At 40.9% G+C, this 22158-nt stretch overlaps 1 protein-coding gene across 3 annotated transcripts in view; it reads left to right on the top strand.

The window, feature by feature from the left end:
* Positions 1-4557: 4557 nt before the first annotated feature.
* The window catches only part of LOC102781022 (ankyrin-3-like), a 121642-nt gene continuing 104041 nt past the window's right edge, over positions 4558-22158 (top strand). Inside the window, exons 1-2 of one of the 3 annotated variants that reach the window (XM_087850150.1) lie at positions 4558-4965; positions 5128-5561. In XM_087850150.1, the coding sequence (XP_087706276.1) occupies positions 5493-5561 (69 nt within the window). In that variant the 5' untranslated portion in view covers positions 4558-4965; positions 5128-5492. Of the gene's footprint in view, positions 5562-6252; positions 6275-22158 lie in introns of those variants that run through there. The other 2 variants (XM_087850149.1, XM_087850161.1) reach the window with 2 other exon arrangements.

The following is a 22158-nucleotide window of genomic DNA, read 5'->3' as shown; positions in this document are numbered from 1 at the left end:
GCAGGAACGGGCACTTCATCTACCCAAGGGGCCAAAATTAGGGTATAACTGTAACAAATGCTCTTTCCAGGAACAGTTTAATAACTGCCCATCCTTCTATGGTCTCTGGGTGCCACGTTGCTGGGAATCACTCCCTTTACACCAAGATACAATTCCCAAGGCTATATGTGTTTATATTTTCATAACTGTTTTGTAGCTTTTGTTTCAGTTTCTCCGCATTGCCATGATGTTGAAACATCCTAGTATTTCTGCATCTCTAACTTCGGATGTCTCAAAGCAATAAGAGCAAAATTAGATTTCCTGGCATCACTTCATGTGTTCACTGTATGTGTAAGATCAAAGTCACAGTAATGACAAATCTAACTGCAGCCAAAAGATCACAGTCTGTGACATTGTCTGCACTTTGCCTCAAGGACAGGACACAGATGTGATCGGTAGATTGTTAATTGCCCAGTAAATATTTTGTTAGAGCCATATTTTTTTTTAAAAAAAAGGCTTAAGCATATTGTCTTATAATGCATAAACAAACACTTTTTTTTCTCCAAATAACTGTCACATAATCCTTGTTTATTAGTGCAGCTTATGAGATTAGAATGGAATAGTGAAATCTGCTACACCAGTCTCACAGCAAAATATGTATTACTGCTCCACAGGGAAGATATAGTCGTACCAGTGTTATTAACATTTTTTAGACGTAGTTTTGTATTCAGTGTTGCATTTACTGTCTGGTTTTTGCAGTTGCTGTGTGGTAATCGTTGCCTCTTTGTACCATTTTTACACTTTTCTGTTTAGTAGATTTAGGCATCAAAACATCTTGTTCTGGTTTATGCATGACATATTTATGCATATATTAATGCAAGACATATATCTGGCTTAGTTTGAAATAAACTCTTTGACAGGATTAATTATATATTGCAAAACTCCATTTCCATTTGTCTGCATTGCAAGGGTGAGGATCCATACCCCAAAAATGCAAAAACTAAATTTAAAAAAAAAAGTTTGTAAAACTGCTGAATATTATACTGCACAGTCCTCCATTCCCTAAATATTACTAGTATTATTTTCTATATACTCACTGTTTTCTTCACTTTCTAGTTGCTAGCAGCTCATTAGGGTTTTACAACAACATGGCGACTGTAAACAGTTTAATATGGATTGGTAATCAAGATGACTGTGATTGATAGCCCTAGAGATAACCTACTTACTATAGTAGAGATAACATAGTGAGTGTCCTTACAGTGATAACCTATGTGCGCTTTGACCATGCACGTATTCAGATTCACACATCTGACTAGGAGTATATATGGAATAATTGCTCCACAAGGTAACAGAGGTGGATAAATGCAATAAGTGCATGCTAAAACAAATGGTGTTGATTAGTGAACATGGGGAGAAAAGGACAACCTTCTGTCATCAGCTGGTTATATTACAAGCTGTATCTCTTCCTGTCTTTACTTCTCCTGCCTCTCTTTCCAGACAGTGTACTGGGGATGTTTTGAGACATTTGGGGAGGATGTGACTTATTTAGTTGATTACTGCAAGGAGAGGAATATGTCTTTTGATATGGAAATCGCACATCCCCTCCAAACTTGTATAACTCCACGCCTACAAAGCACAGCAGGAATTGTGCATATGTTTAGAAGTTACATCAGCAGTTAAAGGCACTAAAGAAGCTGAGCTAAGTGTGTCCTTAAATCAATTTCCAAGATTTGTCAGGCTGACATATGGCAATATATAAGCAAAAAGCTTAAAAAACAAAAATTAAAAACATTATATATATAAGATCTAGGCTTGTCATTTTACTGTGATGTTCTTATATGAATTTATTTTATTGTGAAACTGAGTATTTTTCCAGTGTGGTGTTTATATCCTGCTTTTAAGACAGAGAAAAATGTAAATAATTTACCATTTCTGTATGAATTTGTAGTGTTTCCCAGTGCAATCTGTGGAGCTTATAAATCATAATAAATCCCTTGCTGATGGGGCTGCCTCCTGGCAATCAATAACAACCTCTGCTGGCAGACAGTCAGTGGAACCACACCCTGCAACACACACGCATGCACACAGACCAGCAGACAAATGCTTCTGCTGTAAGCATCCACATGTGCTCACATTCCCATCAGCTTTATTACATATACACATTAGTGAGGTTAGAGTGAAGAGAACATACCCGGCTACAGATTAAAGTGTGAAGCGCTGTGTAATCCTTCTCTCCTCTCACTCCGAGGACTGGAAGTTGTACATGGGGGATGCTAGAGTGATAAAAGGATGACAGAGAGGAGGAGGATGGTCTTGACTTGAGGACATCATATGTCACTGGTGAGAAAGCAAATAATCCAGTGTGAACTCTCTCTGTGGCATTTAGGATATCTTTATTGAAAGTGACTCCTTATTCAAGATTCAGTCCAAATGTTGCAAAGACTCCAGGAAAAAAAATTCACAGCTCTTTTTGATAAAATTTCATCTGACATTGGCTGCTTTTTCCACTATTTTTTTCACTTGTATCTGGCCACCTTCAGAGGATTTTTTAAAGACACTTGACAACTATGAATCATTCAAGCATAATAAAGGCCCCTAACTTAAAGGATGAGTCAGTGTTATGTCTACAGAAGACAGACAGCTTAGCAAATAACCTATTTTGAGGCTTTTTGCTACTAGCAGCCTGTCGTAAAAACACCTTATTTGGTCCCATTTCTTTAGTTGAATTTATGAAAATTGCCAAGGATAAGACATTTTATTTCAATAGGTATAAAATAGAATTTTGGCAGCAAAAAGGTGATTCTCAGAGAGCTTATATCAGCGTGGTGTACTGTCTGTATGCCAAAGTACGCAAGAACTGGACTGAATATCTTATGGAGTCCAAATTTGAAATTCTTGGCTAAAACCATCATCAGTATGTATGAAGGAGGTCATGAGAGCAGTACAACAGTAAGTCTTTACAGTTTGGAGCTGAATTTCACCCAGTGGGGTTGTGGATCTTTTCAAAATTGATGAAATTACAAATGGAGAAAAGTATCATAAGATTTTGATCCACGATGGATAGAAAAGATAGCTAGAAAGAAAAGCTTTGAATGTCCTTCAAGAAGCTTGGAGAACTATCCCTGAAGACTATTTAAAGAAACTACAAGAACGTTTACACAAGGTTTTCACACCTGCAACGTTTAGTCCATTTAACTTAAACTGTGGGTCATTTTCCCACTTGGTGTGACTCACTTGGGACGCAAACCAACACAACCACACTAGAAACCTTTGAAGGGTGATGATCTCAGTCCAGTTCCAAACAAACTCCAGAGTGGTTTGTGACATTACAAGTCTGAGCTAAACACCTTCCCTTAGCCATGTGTGCTCTCCATTCTGGGATGCAGCAGATGGGCAAAGGTCACTACAGGCTAGCAACTAGATGTGAAATGAGAGTCAATTCTCTGTGTTTTCCTATTGTCTAGAACACAGTACCTTCTTCCTGTATTTACTTTTGATGCTTCCACCCCAGACACATCTGGCAAATAAGTGAACTGAACAGTTGTATGTTTGTACATGTTTGAGAAATTCACGATCAATATATCAAGACATTTCCACAGTACTAAGTAAGATAATTGATGAATAGCACATTCATTTTCTTTAAATTAGACTGAAATTTAAATAAACTTAAATTAGACTTAATGATATTAATGGCTTAATAATCAGCAACTCAGAGATTGCTCTCTAACTCTGTGATGGTATTATAGCCTGACCTGTATTGAAAAGAATAGCAATTAGGAACCGCTGATCTTTTTCTATGTTGTGTTTGTATATTTAAAATTCAAGATATTTGACTATATTTATATATATAATGTGTGTGTGTGTGTGTGTGTTTTCAACTGAGTCATGTTTTTACATGGTTTCACTGTTGGTGAACAGCGTGATTGTGCTCGTCTGGAACAGGAGAGAGAAAGAGCTGGTTAACAGCAATATACACCCCAGAATAAAGAACCTGTTGTTTAGGGGGCAATCGTAGCAGTCCCTGCCTCTCTGTGCCTCTGTCGGCTGCTCATTTGCTTTTTCATTTGTTCTTTCATTCTTTCTATGCCTCCCTGGTTTCACTGTTCCTGTTCCTCTGATATCACATTGTTTTTTCACCCTCCCTACCTTAGTCTCCCTCATTTCCCACTGTCAGTTTCTCTCTCCTCTCTGTGTCTCACCCTCCACTCACCCCACCCCCCCCTTCTGATCTCTCATTCTGTGACACTCAGGGCTTTTTGTTCCCATTTTCTCCCCTTTTCCGTGATTCACTATCTCTCCCACTGCCTCATTAGCTGGATGCTTCATTGGTGGAGTGCTGTAGCTTGTTGAAGCCGAAAAAGGCGTGGTCTTCATGCCTTTTTGAAGTCTGTCTATGCCGAGTCGTTACACGGATATTTCAGTGGTTACTGGTTGAATATTCTTTGGATTACGTCAAGCTTGCGTGCATATCTGTATACTTGTTTTTCCTGTCTCGTGCACACATTTTTATGCGCACACCTTAACTCAACCAGTCAGTCTGTCAGACAGTCAGGGCTTGGTACAGTTCTGTTCTGTTCCAGTTTCCAGTAAGCTGATCCTGTTGGCAAAGGCTAGTGGGGAGACTTCCTTTTCTGGAAGGACCTGATGCATCGTGTTAATGATCCTCTCTCTCTTCCACCCCATTTCTTTCTCCCTCTCTCTCTCTCTCTCCGTCTCTCTGCTGGCCTGTTCGAGGAGAGTCTCATTTCATATTACAACGTCTGGGCAGGGAGCGACAGCAGAGATCATCCAGCCGGCAGAGTGAAGTGGATCACACCCCCTTTTCAATCTATTGCTCTCTCTCTCTTTCTCACACTTTTTTCACTCTCGTCTTTCTCCTACTTTACGTCTTAACCACCGTTTTTTTTGTCTTTTCTTTTTCTGTCTCTCTTCCCATGTAGCATTTTTGTGTCTTTCTGAAAGTGTGCCTCTAGACTCCACGCTCAGGTAGGCAGCACGACACCAAGTCAGGAATACACTCCTTCAGTCTACTTCTCTATCTATCTTTTCTTTCTTCTTGCATCACATATATCAACATCCTCCACCTCTTCATCTTCCTTCTCCATCTCTATTTCTCCACTTTCCTTCTGCCTCCACACCCTGCCTCAGTGCGCGTTGGAGAGAGTCGCCAATTGCGCACAGAGAAGGCAGCAAGTGGGAGTGGACCTCAGTGAGCGTGCTTGCAAGTGTGTGCGAGTGTTTGTGAACGTGGAGAGGAAGAGGAGAGAAGAAGAAGGAGGAGGAGGAGGAGGAGGAGGGAGTGAGCATCAGCACAGTCCTCCCAGTCTCTCCTCGCTTCACGCGCACTCCCACTTTGCATGGAACAGTCCTTCTTTCACTGCTTCTAAATGGACATTTCTGTGGCAGCGTTTAAGCAGTGAAGACAGCAGCTGCTGCCACTCTACTCCATGAGCTCCTACATGCTGGATTAAAAAAAGTGAAGAGAGGGGAAGAACAGTGGGAGATCTCTGAATATGAGTGAGGAAGCTAAGGAGAAACCAGGCGGCGGGAAAGGAGCCCATCGCAAGAAGAAAGGCAAAAAGGTATGAGAGAGGAAGCGGTTTCTTTGTCTTGGTGTGCCTGGCTTGTCACTGGATCATTTGCTTTAGGCTTAGCTAGTGATTTTTCATGTGGAAGTAAAAGGTGGTTGGATGAGGTGAGATTATGGGTGAGGTTCATGAACCAATTGCAAAAGGAAAGTAAAGGTGTGTCTAACCACGTTGTTGAAAACGATCCTTTTTCAAGAGCAGATTTTTTCAGATGTTTAAGACTGAATACTATGTTAATTCTCCCATGAAGTGCTCACAGATTTATTTATTTTTCCTACTGTCTACGACTCTGTCACGAGAGAGAAATGTTTGTTTAGCCTTACCTGGAATGCTTCCAAAGCCAACTGAAATGCGCCTGTCAGTCAATGGTTATAACCCTGACGTTGCAACTGGTCTGCCTGGTTGTTTTGCTGTGGCTGAGGGAACAGTTGTATGTAAAGTGCCGAGAGAATGTGTGTTATGGAAGAAAGGGGATGTCCTCAGGGGTTAGGGTGGGGGCAGTATAATGCACGGATTGCACAGGCATCTGTCGTACAGCCAAACTCCTTCACAGCTGTGTATGTGCGTGTCTTTGTGTTACCGTGTGAATGTGTGCTTATCTGAGAGACATCTACGTAGTCATCCTGTTATGATCCTCTGAAGTAGCTATTATGGTTTTTGATTGAAGGTGTTCACCACAGAAACAGGTCGTGACTTATGAAATGTCGGTAAGTTTGTTTGCGCACATGTGTATACTTATCTTTGATTTTCCGCTTGTGGTTGGCCGTTAAATATCTTCAGTGTGTCTGTTGGTGGTGGAACCATTATTAAAACACTTCTCTTTTCTTTGCTTTCCATGCTGGTGTGTTAATGTGACTAGCCTATGATAAATATGTTCTGGCACTGAAAGCAAGTGATCAGTGCAGAATACACACTTCGGGGCACCAAATCCACAAAGATCTGAGGTAGCCCCCAAGATCAGGGATGTAACAGAGAAGAGCTACAGCAGATTTTAGCTATACGTTTTACACAGTGAGCGTGCCTGTTGTTGAGAAGAAATGTATTCTGTGCTTCTCATTAAATAATTTATAGCTGCTGTAATATGTACCACCCTCAGTGGTAAAGCTGTCAGTCTGGCTACTCATGAATAGCAAGAGACACAATTTTCAAATTGCAGACTTCAGTAAATGCAGTAGTGTTGAATGTAGAGAAATGGCATTTATCTATAAAGTCGTGTATGGTTTAATGGTTACAAATTTGAATTACATATGGTAATACATCTTCACGAGGGCTAAAATGATAATTCTATTCGTTCTTATGGAAGCAAAACGTTACGTTCTGCTGGGAAAGCTGAGGCCTAGCATTCATGCAGATTTAATTTGACAGTATCACACGACCACCCGACTCCCCATCCCCCTGCCAATGGCAATGGCATTCCCTGACGGCAGTGGCCTGCCTCAACAGGAGAGTCTGCCCCACCACACTGCAAAAACTGTTAAGGATCGGCTGGAGAAACACAACAGGAGCCCAATTCTTTGACCTGGCCTTCAAACTTCAGATTCCAATTCAATTAAACGTCAACAGGATGTGCCGGAACAGGCCATGTCTATGGAGGCCCCACCAGGACCCAAAGTACCTGCTTCCTGTGTCCGGGGGTCAGACACTACATGTTCGAACATGTTGATGTCCTAGCACATCAAAGCTGCTTTGGTGGCAAAAAGAGAAGATACAAAATATTAGGCAAATAGTTAAATGTTGGGGCTCAGTAGTGTGCCATAAGGTCTAAGGAAACATTAGTGATTATATTGTCAAACACCCTCCCATGACATTTTCTGGAGGGCAAGAGGATCACTATCATCAGTAATGTTGCAAATGAGGGCTTTGCCTTTAATATCACCAGATACATACAGAATACATCATATATATTACATAGAAACTATGTCTCAGCTGAATAAGTTCAAGAATATCAGTTGATGGGCTACCATGATGGGCTACACTCTTCTTCTTCACACAGAGAAATTGTGATTTTAAGCAAAATCTTAAATATCAGTTTGGAATATGCAAATATAAGGAAGAGTCTCCAACTCCATTTCACAACGGATTAAGATAAAGCGCGTTTGGTTAAATTCACCAATAGGATTATGAGCGAGGCCTTAAGTTCTCTGTTGACATATTTTCCCCAACAAGACTCAGTCCATTATCTCTCTCACACAAGCTCCAGACTGCAGCCATGCAGCTGAAAACTGCACACCAAAAGAAGAATGCATATTAATGCTTTTTACATATGTATGCTGTTCAGTCGTTCTGCGAGCACGCGTGCAAGTGTGTGTTCGTTGGCTGTGCGTTTCTCTGCGTGAGCATGCGAACGCCAGATAAATATGCCAGATGTGTTAATGATTGTAGCCATGGCAACCAGTCTCTCTTCTAAGCAAAAGATGTCGAGGGTGAGAGCAGAGGGAGAGGAGCGAGGAGAGTGAGTGAAGAGGGGGTGGACTGGTGAACTTGGTGGCCAGAACAGAATTTATTTTTCATGAGGCAGCTGCTGTGACGGGTGAAGCTCAAGGATACAATCAAACATCTTTTGACTCAAGGTCCCCGACTTATACTGATTATGACAGGCGTCGTGAATCAACCCCAGATTCAGCGTGGTGTTTAGGGGCTTTTCCCCCCCCTGATTGTTTTTACTTATCTTGGTGTATGTGGGCGTGTTTTTAAGTGTAGCATGTCTGGTGTGTGCGCTGAATATTTGTCAGCATGTTTGTGTAGCACTTTGATGTTCCTCCAAGTGCTCTATGATCTCAGAGAGGCTTAATGATAAGAATTCGATGTAGTGATAGAGATAATGAGGTTTACATAACATAAGCACACACAGTATTAAAAGGAATTCAGTGGCAAACATTTCCAGCACAAGGAAGCTGCTGGGTGTATGCGCGCACGGCGGACGTGCACATGTGCATGCACACAGTTGTAATTGGACTTCTGGTTTGAAGCGCTGTGTTGAGTTATCGTGTAGTTAGTTTAGCTGCTTAAACTACACATAGAATGATTTTCTTATGCAGGAAATAAGGAAGAAAGATTTGCTGTGAGGTAAAAAGACCCCAGAGGGCTTATATAGAAGTATGTCCCTTTCAGAATCCCAAAAAACTAAAACTAAACTCAATAAAAAAAAATTAAAAAAAGAAAGAAAATGATGAAAATACCCCTTTTAATCAGATTTTTTAAGCACAGACTTTGTACAGGTTACTTAAGGAACTGGTGTGGTTCGCAGTTAAAATTCAGATGTTTTGCAGTCTATGAATTAAAGCTGGGGTGCTAAGGATATCTGTGCATTTTGCCCACAGCAGTGGCTTCTCCATATAAATCTCCTCAGAAAAGTAAACATAACATTACATAAGAAATGTTCACGCTGAACTGAAGAAGCACCACAGTATGGGGTTATACCATCCAAAAATAAGCTGCCCTTAACTGCAAGGTGTACTCTGTGTTTACACTTCCTGATGATTGTGTAAGGATCCATGGTGTTTCTGTCAGAAAAAACCTAAGCAGAGCTGCTCCTGTCAAAGCTTCTGACAGTCCAACATGCTGACAAGTGGAGACAGCTGAGCAGCACGGTATCACCAAAACACTAAAAATTTTGTCACAAACAAGCCGCTGCTGTTGATCAAATTTCCCCACCGTCAGTATATTCTGCCTCTGCTCCTCGCTGTGTATTTCATTCTCACAACGCAACCACAAGTGGCAGTAAGAGTTCATTTACTTGTTGCTATATCTTTTTGAAATGAAAGCTTTTAGGGCTGTAGCTGAAGCTTTTGTTGTGATAGAGAAAAAGTAATGATGACTTCAGCTCAATTTCTACCATCCTTCCACTTTTCACTGGGCTGCAAACATCCCCGTTTTGTCTCGCCTCTGTTGTCTTGTTTCTAATGAGACAGCCAGTCGGCCAGGCAGCAAAGCTTGGGCAGCTCTGTTCTTTGTCTTGGATGGAAAAACCCTGCCAGAGACAGAGAGCCCCGCGTCTGGAGGACTGGTGAAATAAGCCGTTCTGTGACAGTGCCTTCAAAGAGAAATTGCACATCACATCCCCCAGATAACAGCAGAGCACTGGTGAATGTGCTGATGGAAGATGTGAAGCGCGCGCGTACGTGTGTGTGTGTGTGTGTGTGTGTGTGTGTGTGTGTGTGTGTGTGGAGACTAACAGAGAGCAAACAAAGTGCTGCTTTTGTTTTTCAGATTACACTAATGGACTTGGCACAGATAAAATCCTTAAAGAGGTGAAGGTTATGCTTCGTAGGTTTGGGAGAAAGTATGTGGTGAAAATTTAGTGGAAATACAAGTAAATACTGTATCATGCTTCTGTAAATAGAGGTGAGCTGGTTCATTTTTGGATTATGAATTAGTCACTTAAGTCATATCTAAACAAAAAGCCAATGATTGAAAAGAAAAATACTGAAAAGACGTGACACTGGAGTTCATTCTAACAGAGATAATTTAATGTCTACTAGCATTTTATTAATAATTATTAGATTAATCACAAAACAGCCAATGCCAAAATGACTTGCATATCAAAAATATAGCTAAGACTGAATGTTGAATTATATTCAGTTTTGCTGAACTGTTATATTGTGATGGTTCCAAAAGGTTTTTCAGTGGCGCACACACAGAAAACCCAAGAAAAATCTACTGAACCTGAATATTGATATTGGTATTGGGCCAAAAAACACGAGGTTCTTCATCACTTCACCTCCTTGGCATTGCTTTTGCCGTATATTCTAGGTGCAGCATAGAAATGTGATGACTTATATATAAAACCACACACACACAAACACACGTGCTGTTGGACTGTGGAGGTGTGCGCATGTGTGGTCCCTCGGTAGCTTTATAAATGTATGCGTGCATGTGTGTAGGTGGGTGTATTCCTACCATTTCTGTGTGAATGTGTGTTTGGGTAGGTAGGCGTCACAGAGCCCGGGCACAGCTGTGCGCCCTGGGGAGAGGGCAGTGGGATCAGCCTGTCAGAGTTCCATCACTTTCAGATGTGCTGTCTCTGGTCCTCTGTTTCCATTGAGGGAAGAAGAAAAGGATGTGGAGGAAAAGAGAGCAAAACCATGAAAGAGGGCAGCTATTGAGGATAGAGGAGATGGTGAAATAGAAGTGAGAGTGAGGTGTGAGCAGATGGAGTGACAGAGGAAAAGATGGAAAGGAAAGGGGTAAGGAAGTATGGAGGAGGCGTGCTCCTCTGTCGGTCCATTGTTCTGGAGCACTCCCTTAATCCCCAAACTGCTTCGCCGGATGTTTGAAAGGGTATTATGTTATATCAGGAGTAGTTGTCCGATAATCAAGCTTCACAAAGTGTCTACCACCACAGTTTTCCACTGTCTCAAGTAGCTGTGAAAAATATATTCTTAAGCATAAGAAAAGCAAAACAATCACGCCCACATTACAGCGATGGCACAGGTGGGTGAAGGTGAGAATATGCGTTTAAATAGAGAGGTTCAGGAAGACTTTTTTCATTACCCCCCTTTTTAAATGATTTAATGTTTGTTGTCATCTCCTCACCTGTTATAACTTCAGATCTGGCCTATTGGAATCTATCTTTGTCTTTAACCATGATTAACAAGCTGAACAAAGTTTAGCATAGAATCCAGCATAAATATGCGATTTGCTGTTTATTTGGTTGAGTCACTGACTGTTTAAAAGGCTGACCAGTTGTATGACTACAGTTTTAATCACATAGTCATAAGTCAGCTTTCTGAGGCAGCTGTCAGTGTCAAAGAAATGCTCAAACTGACCTAAGTACATGCAAAAAAAGCACACACACACAGACTATGGATATAGATGAAGGGGCCTTGGCCAGGTAGCAAGGCTGTTGAACGAGACCCAATTAACAAAAAAGGGACTTACAAGGGCTTGCCACTTTTCACTCTGTGTATCCATCCCCCACACAAACCTCTCTCATCACCCCTCCTCCATCAACAAAAGCAAGCAATTTGAAAAAATGCCCTCGTTATTTTTTTTTTTACGTCTGTCAGCGAGAGTGAATCAATATCAGTGAGTGCTCAGTGCAATTTTAAAAGAGTTTCTTTTCCCGCAAGAAATAGCAAGAGCCCGTGTTGTGCTGTAATCTCATATCGGAGTGCTTCTCATTAGACACATGTGAAAACCTGGCTGTAATTATTAAAAAACAACCAGCCCTTAGTCAGAAAATTAAACTTCAGATCTCTGAATATTCTTTGGGGTGTTCTTTTAATCAAAAGACAGCAAAAATAATGACTTGCAGCAAAATTTGAATGTAAAAACACCCAACATTTTGAACCTGGGCTGCTTGGTGACCCAGACTGCAGTTGCTTTCAGACGTAGACAGTGCAATAATACATGTTTTCATATCCACTCTACTGGTATTTTCCTCTGCTGGCAGTCACAGTTCCCTGAACTCCGGAGCCAATTCCGTTCCCCACAGCTCCGTCCGGAAGGCTCTTTACATCTTACTCAGTTGTGCTCCTTCCATTCCTCTTTCCCGTCTTTTCTGTCTCCTTCAAAAGGCTCCACAATACGAGTCAGTCGTGGAAAACAGCAGAGGAAAAAGATGGTTGAATGCAGAGTTTCACTGTCAGATTTAGACACCTCTTTTATCAAGTTCGGGATCCTCCTTAAGCCTCTCCTGGCCCAGTGTTGCCATGGCAACTGTTAAATGCAACAGCGCGGGATAACAAAAGCTTTTGTTCCATACCAAAAGCAATAACAGTGGTTTATGCTCACGGTATTGTCTGCCGACCCTGTAGTGACCGCTTCATTCTCCCACCTTTTTCCTCAGTTATTTGACATCAGTGGTTTTTACTATGGCACCGCATGAAAACAGATTAAAGTCCCACGACTTTATTTTTAGTCCATATTTAAAAGACGTGAGTCACAGATTCTCTGGTTGTTAATTGTTCTGCACAGGAAAAAAAAATGCACTGCTGAAACTGATGTATGAGTTGTTAATAGGGTTTTGGTCATGATGCAGGGAATAACGACTGACAAAGATCACACTATTCCCACACTAATCCCCACAGTGAAGCAGTAGGGAAAAGTGTCATGTGATGTAAATTCCTGTTTATTATGTTTGATGTGCAGACTGATTGTGTTTATTCGCATAGCAAGCTGTCGTGGGTGCAAACAGATTTCAGTTTCAGATTTCAGAGCAGTGGCCCCACCGTGACCTGAACGGTGCCGTTGACAGTTACAGTACAGTGTTTGTAAGTGAAAGGACTTATTAAACACAATTTAATGAAAAAGGAGAAGTAGGGGTCTGCATACCTCTCTGTTCCTTTGGTTCTCAGGTGTTGTTTATTTAAATCGGATGATGTATTCTAGGATCAGGAATACATCCACAGTGGAGGCAAGCCAGATGGCTCACCCCTGCTTCCTCCGTGGGATGGAAAATGACAGCTTGCTGGTGAATAAAATAGGTAAAGGAAATGAAAAGGGAAATGTGAGCAGATAGCTGCAGACTCTCTTTAAACTGTCGTGTGCCAGGACCCTTCTGCTGTCTCTCTGCTTGAAGTTGCACTTAACAGCAGGATCTGGCTTCCACTGAAATTCAAAATGTCTGACAGATAGCCACAAAACAGAGGCTGTGTTTTCAAATCTAGAGCAGATTGCCAGTTTAGCACTATTCATGCTAAGCTGTTTGGAAATCCAGGTGAGAGAGACGTCTAGAGACTTTTTTCTGTGTTATTACAGATGATTTTCATGGTGTAGCATTAGTGTTTTTAGTAGCATGTTTTAGGCTATTCCGGCTTCTATAAATGTTGCTGGTTGTTTTGTTACTCTTTGATAGATATATAATTGCTGGCTGAATTATGATGCATTTTATTCTAGGAGCAAAGTGCAATGTCCTGTACCGCATCAAAGTTGAAAAGAGGCGGCTGAGAGGGATGGTGAGTGCAGAAAGTGCAACACTTTCCCTCGGGAGTTCACAGCCTGAGTCCTCCTGTGCTTATGATTAGTGAGCAAACACACTTTGTTTGAGGTTAAGAAAAGATTTTGGTTTCCTTTAAAGTGAGAATGTGCCTCACACTTCGTGTCACTGTTGACTTTCTGAATATTAAGGTTTGTAGGTGACGTGGTTTTTCTGGGTCTGAGAGAAGAGATTTGTTGAAATGAATCAGAATCATAGTGAGATAACATGTTGCCTTGAAAGGTTTAATTTACTTAAAATAGTGAGCCATTGTTCTGGACTTCTTGTCAAGCACCCATCCTGCTGAGAAACAGTAATTTTCTTTTCAGGGTCAATGAAATGTTGAATAACAGTTGTCATTAAACCTCTGGTGGTAAATTTTGCAGGAGCAGTGGGGTTTTCATCAGCCTTCAGTAGGGATTCCATAATGATTCCCTTATTCGTAATTTTATGGTTTTCCCATGCTGTCTGGTGGGCTCTTGGAACGGCATAGGGAGGAGGTGCGGGGGTGGACTGAGGTATGCCAACTGGGGGGAGAGAGACCATGTTAAATGCGCCCATTTTTAGATTTCAGGTCAGGATTGACAGCAGCAAAATGTGAGCCCAAAGCAACACCACCTGAGACAGACGGTTCGATAGCATTGGAAGGCAAGAATAGGCAGACAGAAAAAGAGAAGGTGGAAGAATATGCAGAATGAGAGGCAGTAGAGGATCAGGAAAATGACATTTTTAAAAAAGAGTGAGGCGTAGAGATTCACGACAGGTGAAACCAAAAGGGAATTCTCTGATGTTGAGCAAAGGAAGGAAGCTGTAGGAGAAGTGCACAGGGTTATAAATGTTTATAAGCGGATGTACACATGTACACCTAAAATAAACACCTACAGGTATGTATGAGATCCACATTTCCAGGGACTTCAGTGACAGAGATGGCGCCACAGAGTTTTCTCTGTTACAGTATTATGTAACCCACGAAATCATCCCCTCTCTTCTGTAGTAAAACTGTGACATTTGTCAGCTTTCAGTGCAGGAACAAAAAATGTTAACCTCATCTATTCTCCAACTCTGCCTTCTGCTCTCTGTTTCTCATACTGCTATAGAGCTGAGGGGCCAGACACATGGAATTGGCTACATATTTTTATTGATAACTCAGTTATTGGTCTGTTGAAGAACAGACCAATCTTATTTTGAGTTGCTGATGTTCTGTGCTTAAGGGATGCAGCAAATGCCTGTTTTTTTATTAGTCTGGCTCAGCTTTTGACCATTTCCTTTTGACTTTGGATTTTGTGATCTAATCTTTTGCTGCTGCAAACAGACATTATTAAGTTATTAATAATAAGAAAATTGTTACACTGACAGCCTTCAGTGTATCTCTTACTGCATCCATCCATTGCATCATAAATTTTCCACATCAGTGACTTTAACGAGAAGCCGGCAATGGTTATATGCGCTTCGCCACATTCCAAAACACTCTCAAAAACACACCTCCTCAGATGTTATTGCCATTTTTTTGCAAAGGCCCATTACATTAAAAAGCTGCGTGCCATTGGGCGTGTCTCATATTTTCTTCCAAGCCATCAAGTCTGTATGATGGCTGAAGGCTATCATCGCCACATTTTTTTTAAAGTACTGTCAGATGATTTGCATGAACCTTTAATAATGAATTGACTGAAGGCGATAATAGTTCCCTGATATCTGCCAAACAACAATTCCTGACATCAAGAACCTTGTCAAAAAGTTGAGTTCAAACTATTGCTGCTATGCACACTGACAAGTATATCAGAGTGCCTTAAAAGCTTCGCTTTCTTTCTCTATTTAATGTGAGGTGTTTTCTTCTCTGGAGGGTATGCTTTAAAGTTCAGTTTTCTCCCCTGCAAGGCATCGCTTTAAAATGGATGGTTACCTGGAAGAGAGAGGAAATTATAGATTTTGAAATTGGGCATTGATTATAGCCACAGTGAAAAGTGCCTTCTAGGCACAGTTGTCATTGTTGTGTACACATACAGTAGCTGAAATGTGTTTACCTGACTTGCAATAAGCTGAGGCACGAAAAGTAGCATTGCCTAAGGCTTTGATGAAGCACGTGGGAGTCGTACAGTGATAACACGTGATTTTTATACCTTTCAGTATTGCTTTGTGTGTTTGTTGCCCCAGTGGTTGCAGAAGGTTGATGGGTGAGTTGTTTATTGCTAACAGTGACAGGGTTCCTCCTGCCCTGTGGTCAGTGTCAGCACACACACAATGTGACAACCTCCAGCTGTGAGGGTGTGAGTCTGCTAATGAGATACCCTTTCGACCTGCCTGTGTAGATCTTTGTGTGTGTGTGCATTTATTTGTTAGTGGAATAACCAGAACAACAACCATCAACATCTTACATGAAGCGCTACAGAGATCATTTTGTCATTTGCTGCCACATCACAATAATAATGATGCACATACATTATTCCTCCTCCAAGGTGAGAGCTGAGGCTGGGGAATATGTGTCAGTGCTGTTTGTCTGCAAGCTCGATAAAACAAAACCCAGATAGATTAATCTCATGAACCTTTTCGGAGAGGTGCCATTGGAAAAATACATTTAATCCTGGTGTGGGTCCTGAGGATTTTTTGAGGTGGCCTTTGTAGAAAGGTTCTCAGTTAGGCTGTGGAAATAAGAACTGTTGTAATAACATAATACAGAAAAAGTCATAATTAAAGCTTAAGAGGAATACTTTTTTTTATTATTGCTGTTATTACAGCATGTGCAGGATATTGGTAGGATATTTATGTTTTCGTATTAATATTTTTATCCCCAGATGGAAACCATTATTGTATTCAGTAATTAGGAAGCTATCACCAGGAGCTAGCCCTAACTGGGATGGATTTGTACAAATATAAGCAAAGCTGCAGGTGAAACTCAATGAATTTCTGGTCATGTAGAGCAGCGGTCCCCAACCTTTTTTGCGCCACGGTCCGGTTTATGCCCGACAATATTTTCACGGACCGGCCTTTAAGGTGTCGCGGATAAATACAACAAAATAAAACTAGTACCGGTACCAAAAAAAAGAAGATTTCTTCATAACACACGTGAAAAGACCCAGGAAAACCGAGTTAACGATAAAAACGATAACAAAATAACGCTGAAAACCGATAAAAACCCTGAAAACCATACATTTCACACCTGAGCCTCAACTCTTGCGGCCCGGTACCAAACGACTCACGGTCCGAGGCCCGGGGGTTGGGGATCACTGATGTAGAGCATTGATAACTAAATAAGCATAAAATGTCACACTTTTCCTTTAAAGTTATTTCCTACAACTCTTTCCTTCTTTTTCTTTTTCTTTTTTTTTTGCAAAATCAGTTTTGAAAAAAAATTGAACATATATATGTACATATTTTAAATCCATCAGTTTGATGTGATGATCCCGCTGAAATAGCCTCTCTCCATATCCATGCACAAGGGAGTGAAAATGAATTGCCCCTGTCTCTCATTGATTTAATGTGATTAATTTAAGTAGGTAGTAAATGAAGGGAGGGGAGGAGGAAAGTGGACAGTATGGTGAAGATACAGACTAAGAATGTGCGGATGATGTGAGGGAACGAGGAAGCTGAGGGAGTAGGGAGTGGAGAGGAGGGCTCCGTCATGAATAAATCACTGCTGAGATCTCCTTGCTTTTTAGCCCAGTGTAGACCAGTATCCTTTCATAGTTATAGCTCATCCCAGATGGCCTAGTTTACCCACAGAGAATAAGTCAAGTCGTAATTTACCAGCTGGGGATTTTTTATGATTGCTTCATCCATCATCAATTACCCAGCTCAAGTGAAGTATGAAAGGAAACAGTGTGGGCATCCCCCACTGTTTAATATTACCTGCATAAACAGAAAAAAATGTGTGAAGGACAATAGATAGAAAATTAAAGTCTTGTTTAGAAAATTACAATGGATCCATTATGTGTACCTGAATCTTAAAAATGTAGTACCTTTCTAAAAATCACTGCCTTCTTTGATGCAGTCGCAGAGGAGGGTGTTATGTAAAAGCGAGTGGGAAGACGAGATCAGGGCCCAAAAAAACTGAGTCAAAATTACTCAAATGATGAAGTCTTGTCAGTTCAGTACAGTACCGCACACCCATACACAGTAATGGAGTTGTAAGGGAAGAAAAGGAACCATTTCCTGCCTCACTGTCATTAAACAATGCAGACATCCTCCTCGCTGGCCAGGACAGTAAGGGATTGAGTAAGTCTGGAAAGACCTATGTTCCACAATGGCTGTGACTGTGGAGAATCATTATGGATTGTGTGTGTTTCTTGTTTACAGGGATGTGTGAAAGACACAACGTGTTTTTTTTCTGTAGAGGAAGGAGTTTGTCACTAAAGCCTTTGTCTCTGGTAACTGACACCGTCCTTAACATACGCAAATCCAAATTGCAACATGCAATCCAGGATCATTCACTTAACATTCAACACTATTTTACTTCTGCTTCAAATTCTGGGCTTAATGTAGACACAAAAATCTCTTTTAGGTTTTATATTTACTTTATTTGCCAATGCACCTTTTTTTTTAAGCTAACTTAACCAGAAGTAGTGCTTCACTAAAAATATAACTGGCCCAAGAAGAAACTGAACTTCAGTGTACAGTAAATCTACTTTGTAACACGTAGGAGGAGAAAGAAGTGGGTTAGGTTTAAGATCAAATAAAAAAAGGCATAATTAGGTGGCACTTTCCTTAGTGTACGAAAGCAGTGACGCTTTCATATTTGTAGAAGATGTTCTTTATTTTCTGGTAAAACTGTATCAATGCCGACCATCAAAATGTAGCAGGATGCTAAAAGAGGAATCAATTTGTAGAAAAAGCTGAAATCTTTGGTGGTGGGTCATAGTGCTCTCAGTCTGTATTTTATGCACAGATGGCTGATTTGGAGACAGCCTGCCTTAGAAACCTTAAATCAAAAAACAGTCTACTTATGGCTGTTAAGGCCCAATAATAAAAATGCAACATGGAAAAGACAGATTACAATCCAGCTAGATACAAAACCAACACTGGGCATCTTTTATATAATTTAAGTACAATGAGGGTACTTGTAATCAGCTGTGCTACACAAATAAAGTTGCCATTCCCATTTTTCATTACCCCATTTTGGGGTCTTCTTCCTCGTTTGATCATTTTGGAAATATAGAAGTATTATCATTGTGACCAAAGCTTAATTATTTTCTAAGTTTTCAAAGGTCAAAGAGATGAAAATCTATGATGTTAGTTAACACGTGTCTTCTTTATATGTACATTGTGCAGTGTGATTTACTATGCATTAATTGCACCATCTGGTATGTCTGACACAGACTGAAATCAAGATTTTATTAGGAGTCTCCTCCACAGTCCGAGGTTGTTCTCGCACCTGCCATCTATAGGCTCTTTTGCTTGACTCAGTCATCAGCTAGTCAGGAACTTGACTTACAGTGCTGGATTACATCCCTGTATGTAAAACATGAAGCTTGACGAATCCTCTTAAGCAACTGACATCTGAAGCGAGTCTCCAGGGTTCCCTGTGCGCCCTACTTCATTCGTCCAGATGGCAAAAAATTTTAAAAATGTATTACTTACCCAAAAAGTGTGGCCAAAGAGACATTTTAAGCTGCGGATTTTAATTATCAACATATCATATCAGCTGATCCTCTGTATTACCGTATGCAACGAGAATACGCTGCGGGAAGTCTTTTTTTAAATCCCAAAATGTCACCATCCAAATGATTAGCACTGCTGTAATTCTCCAGTATGAGACCATCTACAGAGGGTGCTCTAAAACGTCCAATACATTTCAGAGAAAATATCATTTCCTAACTGAATATGACAGCTAATTGTCTTCTTTACCAGCAGAGTCACAGTTAGAATAGTATAAAGACAGCATTAGCATTGATTCTACATAAGCCTGTGACTGGGAAGTGCTGCAGAAATGTGGCGGCCAGTGCTGTAGACAGGGCCAAATAAAGTTAACATGACTTCTGCTCCACTTTGAAAATCAGCACTAGGAAAGTAATAATAAATCACAAAAAAAAAAGAAAAAAGAAAAAGAAAATTTAGACCAAGACAGGGAGATGTCCTTCTTGTGGCTCTTTTGGATATATTATGTCCTTTTGGGGATGTTTTATCTAGCTTGCAGGGATTTTCTCTAATTTCATCTGGGATAAGACAGGAGAAGGTGAAGGATCTGTGTTCAACAGTGATACTTTACCTTACAATAGCGGCTAATTGGAGCTGTCAAGATGCTGATAATCTGTATTCGAGTGTGCCATTCAAAAAGGAACTGCACAAACTCAACATTTCTAAGAGAGATGATTAAAGGATGAGTGTGTGTGTGTGTGTGTGTGTGTGTGTGTGTGTGTGTGTGTGTGTGTGTGTGTGTGTGTGTGTGTGTGTGTGTGTGTGTGTGTGTGTTAGTACAACTGGCAGAGAGAATGAAAAGAATTATGCAGCTAGCGAGTGAAAAGGGCAAACCCAGTAGCGGTTTGTCTGACAGAAAGCGTAATGAAATTGATTGGTAATTCGAGAATTCTCCTGGGTTAAGATTTTTGATTAAACCTTGCAGATCCAAGGAGCAGACTATGACATTTTATTGTGATATCTTCAAGCAGAAGAAGCTTAAGTGACCAAATTTTAACAGTAAGTTCTGTATAGCACTTTTAATCAGTTTATTTATTATCTTGCCTGCTTTAATCAATATTCATCTGCCCGTTCACCCACCCATCCAGGATTTGTCATCTCTCAGATCAAAGGAGAACCATCAACCTTGATGCATTCTCTGACTCGGACTCGGTGCAATAAAACATTATCAGCTGTCTGACCTCCTTTTCTTCTCACACTTTCAACCTCCTGTTGTACCTGTTTCCTCACTCTTCCCTCTTCAGTTTCCTCCATTTCTGTCAGTGTGCTTGTTTATTGCAGCTGGTTCATAGGGGCTGGAATGAACTGGGAAAACCAGAAGCAAGGTAGAAATTTTGACAAAAAACTCAAATAACACACACACAGACAGACGCACTGTCTTGGCATCAAAGCTCTTGTCACTCTCTGCCAGCTGATAAGCCACGTCTCTGGGCAGGCCAGGATAGGAAGGCAGAGGCAGAAGATGAGGTGAGCGAACAAAAGGTTGGAGAGAAAATGTGAATCAGACAGATCAGTGGTAACAGACAGACAGATAGGTCCATCACTGTGGATCATCTGTCTATCTGAGCTTGAAAATGGTGTCACAGAAATGTGACCACACTTTAACAAGGACCCCTGTGTGACTGTGTGTGTATACCCCAACTTGAGCATCAGCCACTCCCTGCAGGACAAGGTGCCCAAAGTGCCCAAGTTGTTGATATGGTGTCCAGAGCCTGGTCTGTATAGATCCTGAACCACATCACCAAAGATTCACAGAATCAGCTGCAAATGTTCCCATGCCAGATACCACAGAGTACACACTCATAAGTCCTGTGTCGACACCACAAAGGATCACAGCTCTTCTGGAACAAAGAACGATGGTTTTAATGTTGCTTCTGACCGCTTGTTACCGAATGTGTCTTATAGTGAAAATCCATCTCGATTTCAATAGGCTCAAGCATGTAATACTACAGCTTCTAATGTTGCATTGCTAAATGCTAAGAAATAACATTAACAACAATGTTGCAGTTCAGATTAAAAGGATGGTGTTTCCTGCTGTTGCTGAGGAAGAAGCTCTTTCTGGCTCTCTGTGTCGCTGTCTCATTCGCTCACCTTCACTGTCTGGGTCAGTCGCTGATACTTTATCATCTGCAAAGCATTCATCTCCATGTGTCCCTATAACAGCAGCATGTGGCTACATGAAACAAAGCACAAAATGGATTCAAATTCACTAATATTTGAACTAAAATGTGTGGTTTATATATATGACTTGTCATTTCCTTGCTTACATTTTTTTTTTTTTAATGAACGTCACAGTACAGCCACTGTTTGCATTTGCTTGACAGCAAGCCATTTCTCACTTTTGTGGCTGCAAAGTTTAATAAACACTGTCTTTGTGTGTTTATAGCAGTTTACAGATGCTCTTTGTCGAAGTGTAACAGTTTCTTTATGGGAGCTATAACAGTCATGAGGACAGCCTATGTGTAATTAAGGCCAAAATGTATTTAAGTGGGTTATAATGTGAAGCATCTTTCTAAAAAAAAAATTCTGTAGGCTTAAAACATGATTATAATGGCAGGCGGCACAGCCCTAAAGTAGATAAATATGTCAGATGCTGTTACATCTGACATATTTTTTTTATCCAGGCAAAAGCCCGAGTTCTCTATGTTTGCATTTAAGGCATAATTACAGACAAACAGGAACAGCAGGAGGCACCAGGTGTACACTGAGATGTTCTACTCAGAATTTGTAGCGTATAAATAGCGCTTTGATTTTGGTGGGTGTGAAAATCTGTGAAATTCCAGTAGCATGTTCCAGACGCATGTTTTTCTCCTTGTGACAGTCTCTTCGCAGCTCCCTTGTGTCTGAACGTTTCGCTCCTTGTTTCCATGGAGACCAAAAGAGGTGTGGAGAATCCTGAAACCCTTCTGTGGTCTCTGGCTTTGTCATACGTGCTGCCAGCCACTGCCTCTCACCTTTAATAGCCCTTCGTGCGCAGCTTCTTTGCAAAGGCATGATTACTAGACGATGCTTGTTAGAAAGAACGGGTGATTGTTTCGGTTAACC

Source organism: Neolamprologus brichardi, chromosome 13 (assembly GCF_056152115.1).
Source record: "Neolamprologus brichardi isolate AB-2024 chromosome 13, ASM5615211v1, whole genome shotgun sequence".
In the NCBI taxonomy this organism is placed as follows: Eukaryota; Metazoa; Chordata; class Actinopteri; order Cichliformes; family Cichlidae; genus Neolamprologus; species Neolamprologus brichardi.
This window is presented reverse-complemented; position numbering and strand designations above follow the sequence as displayed.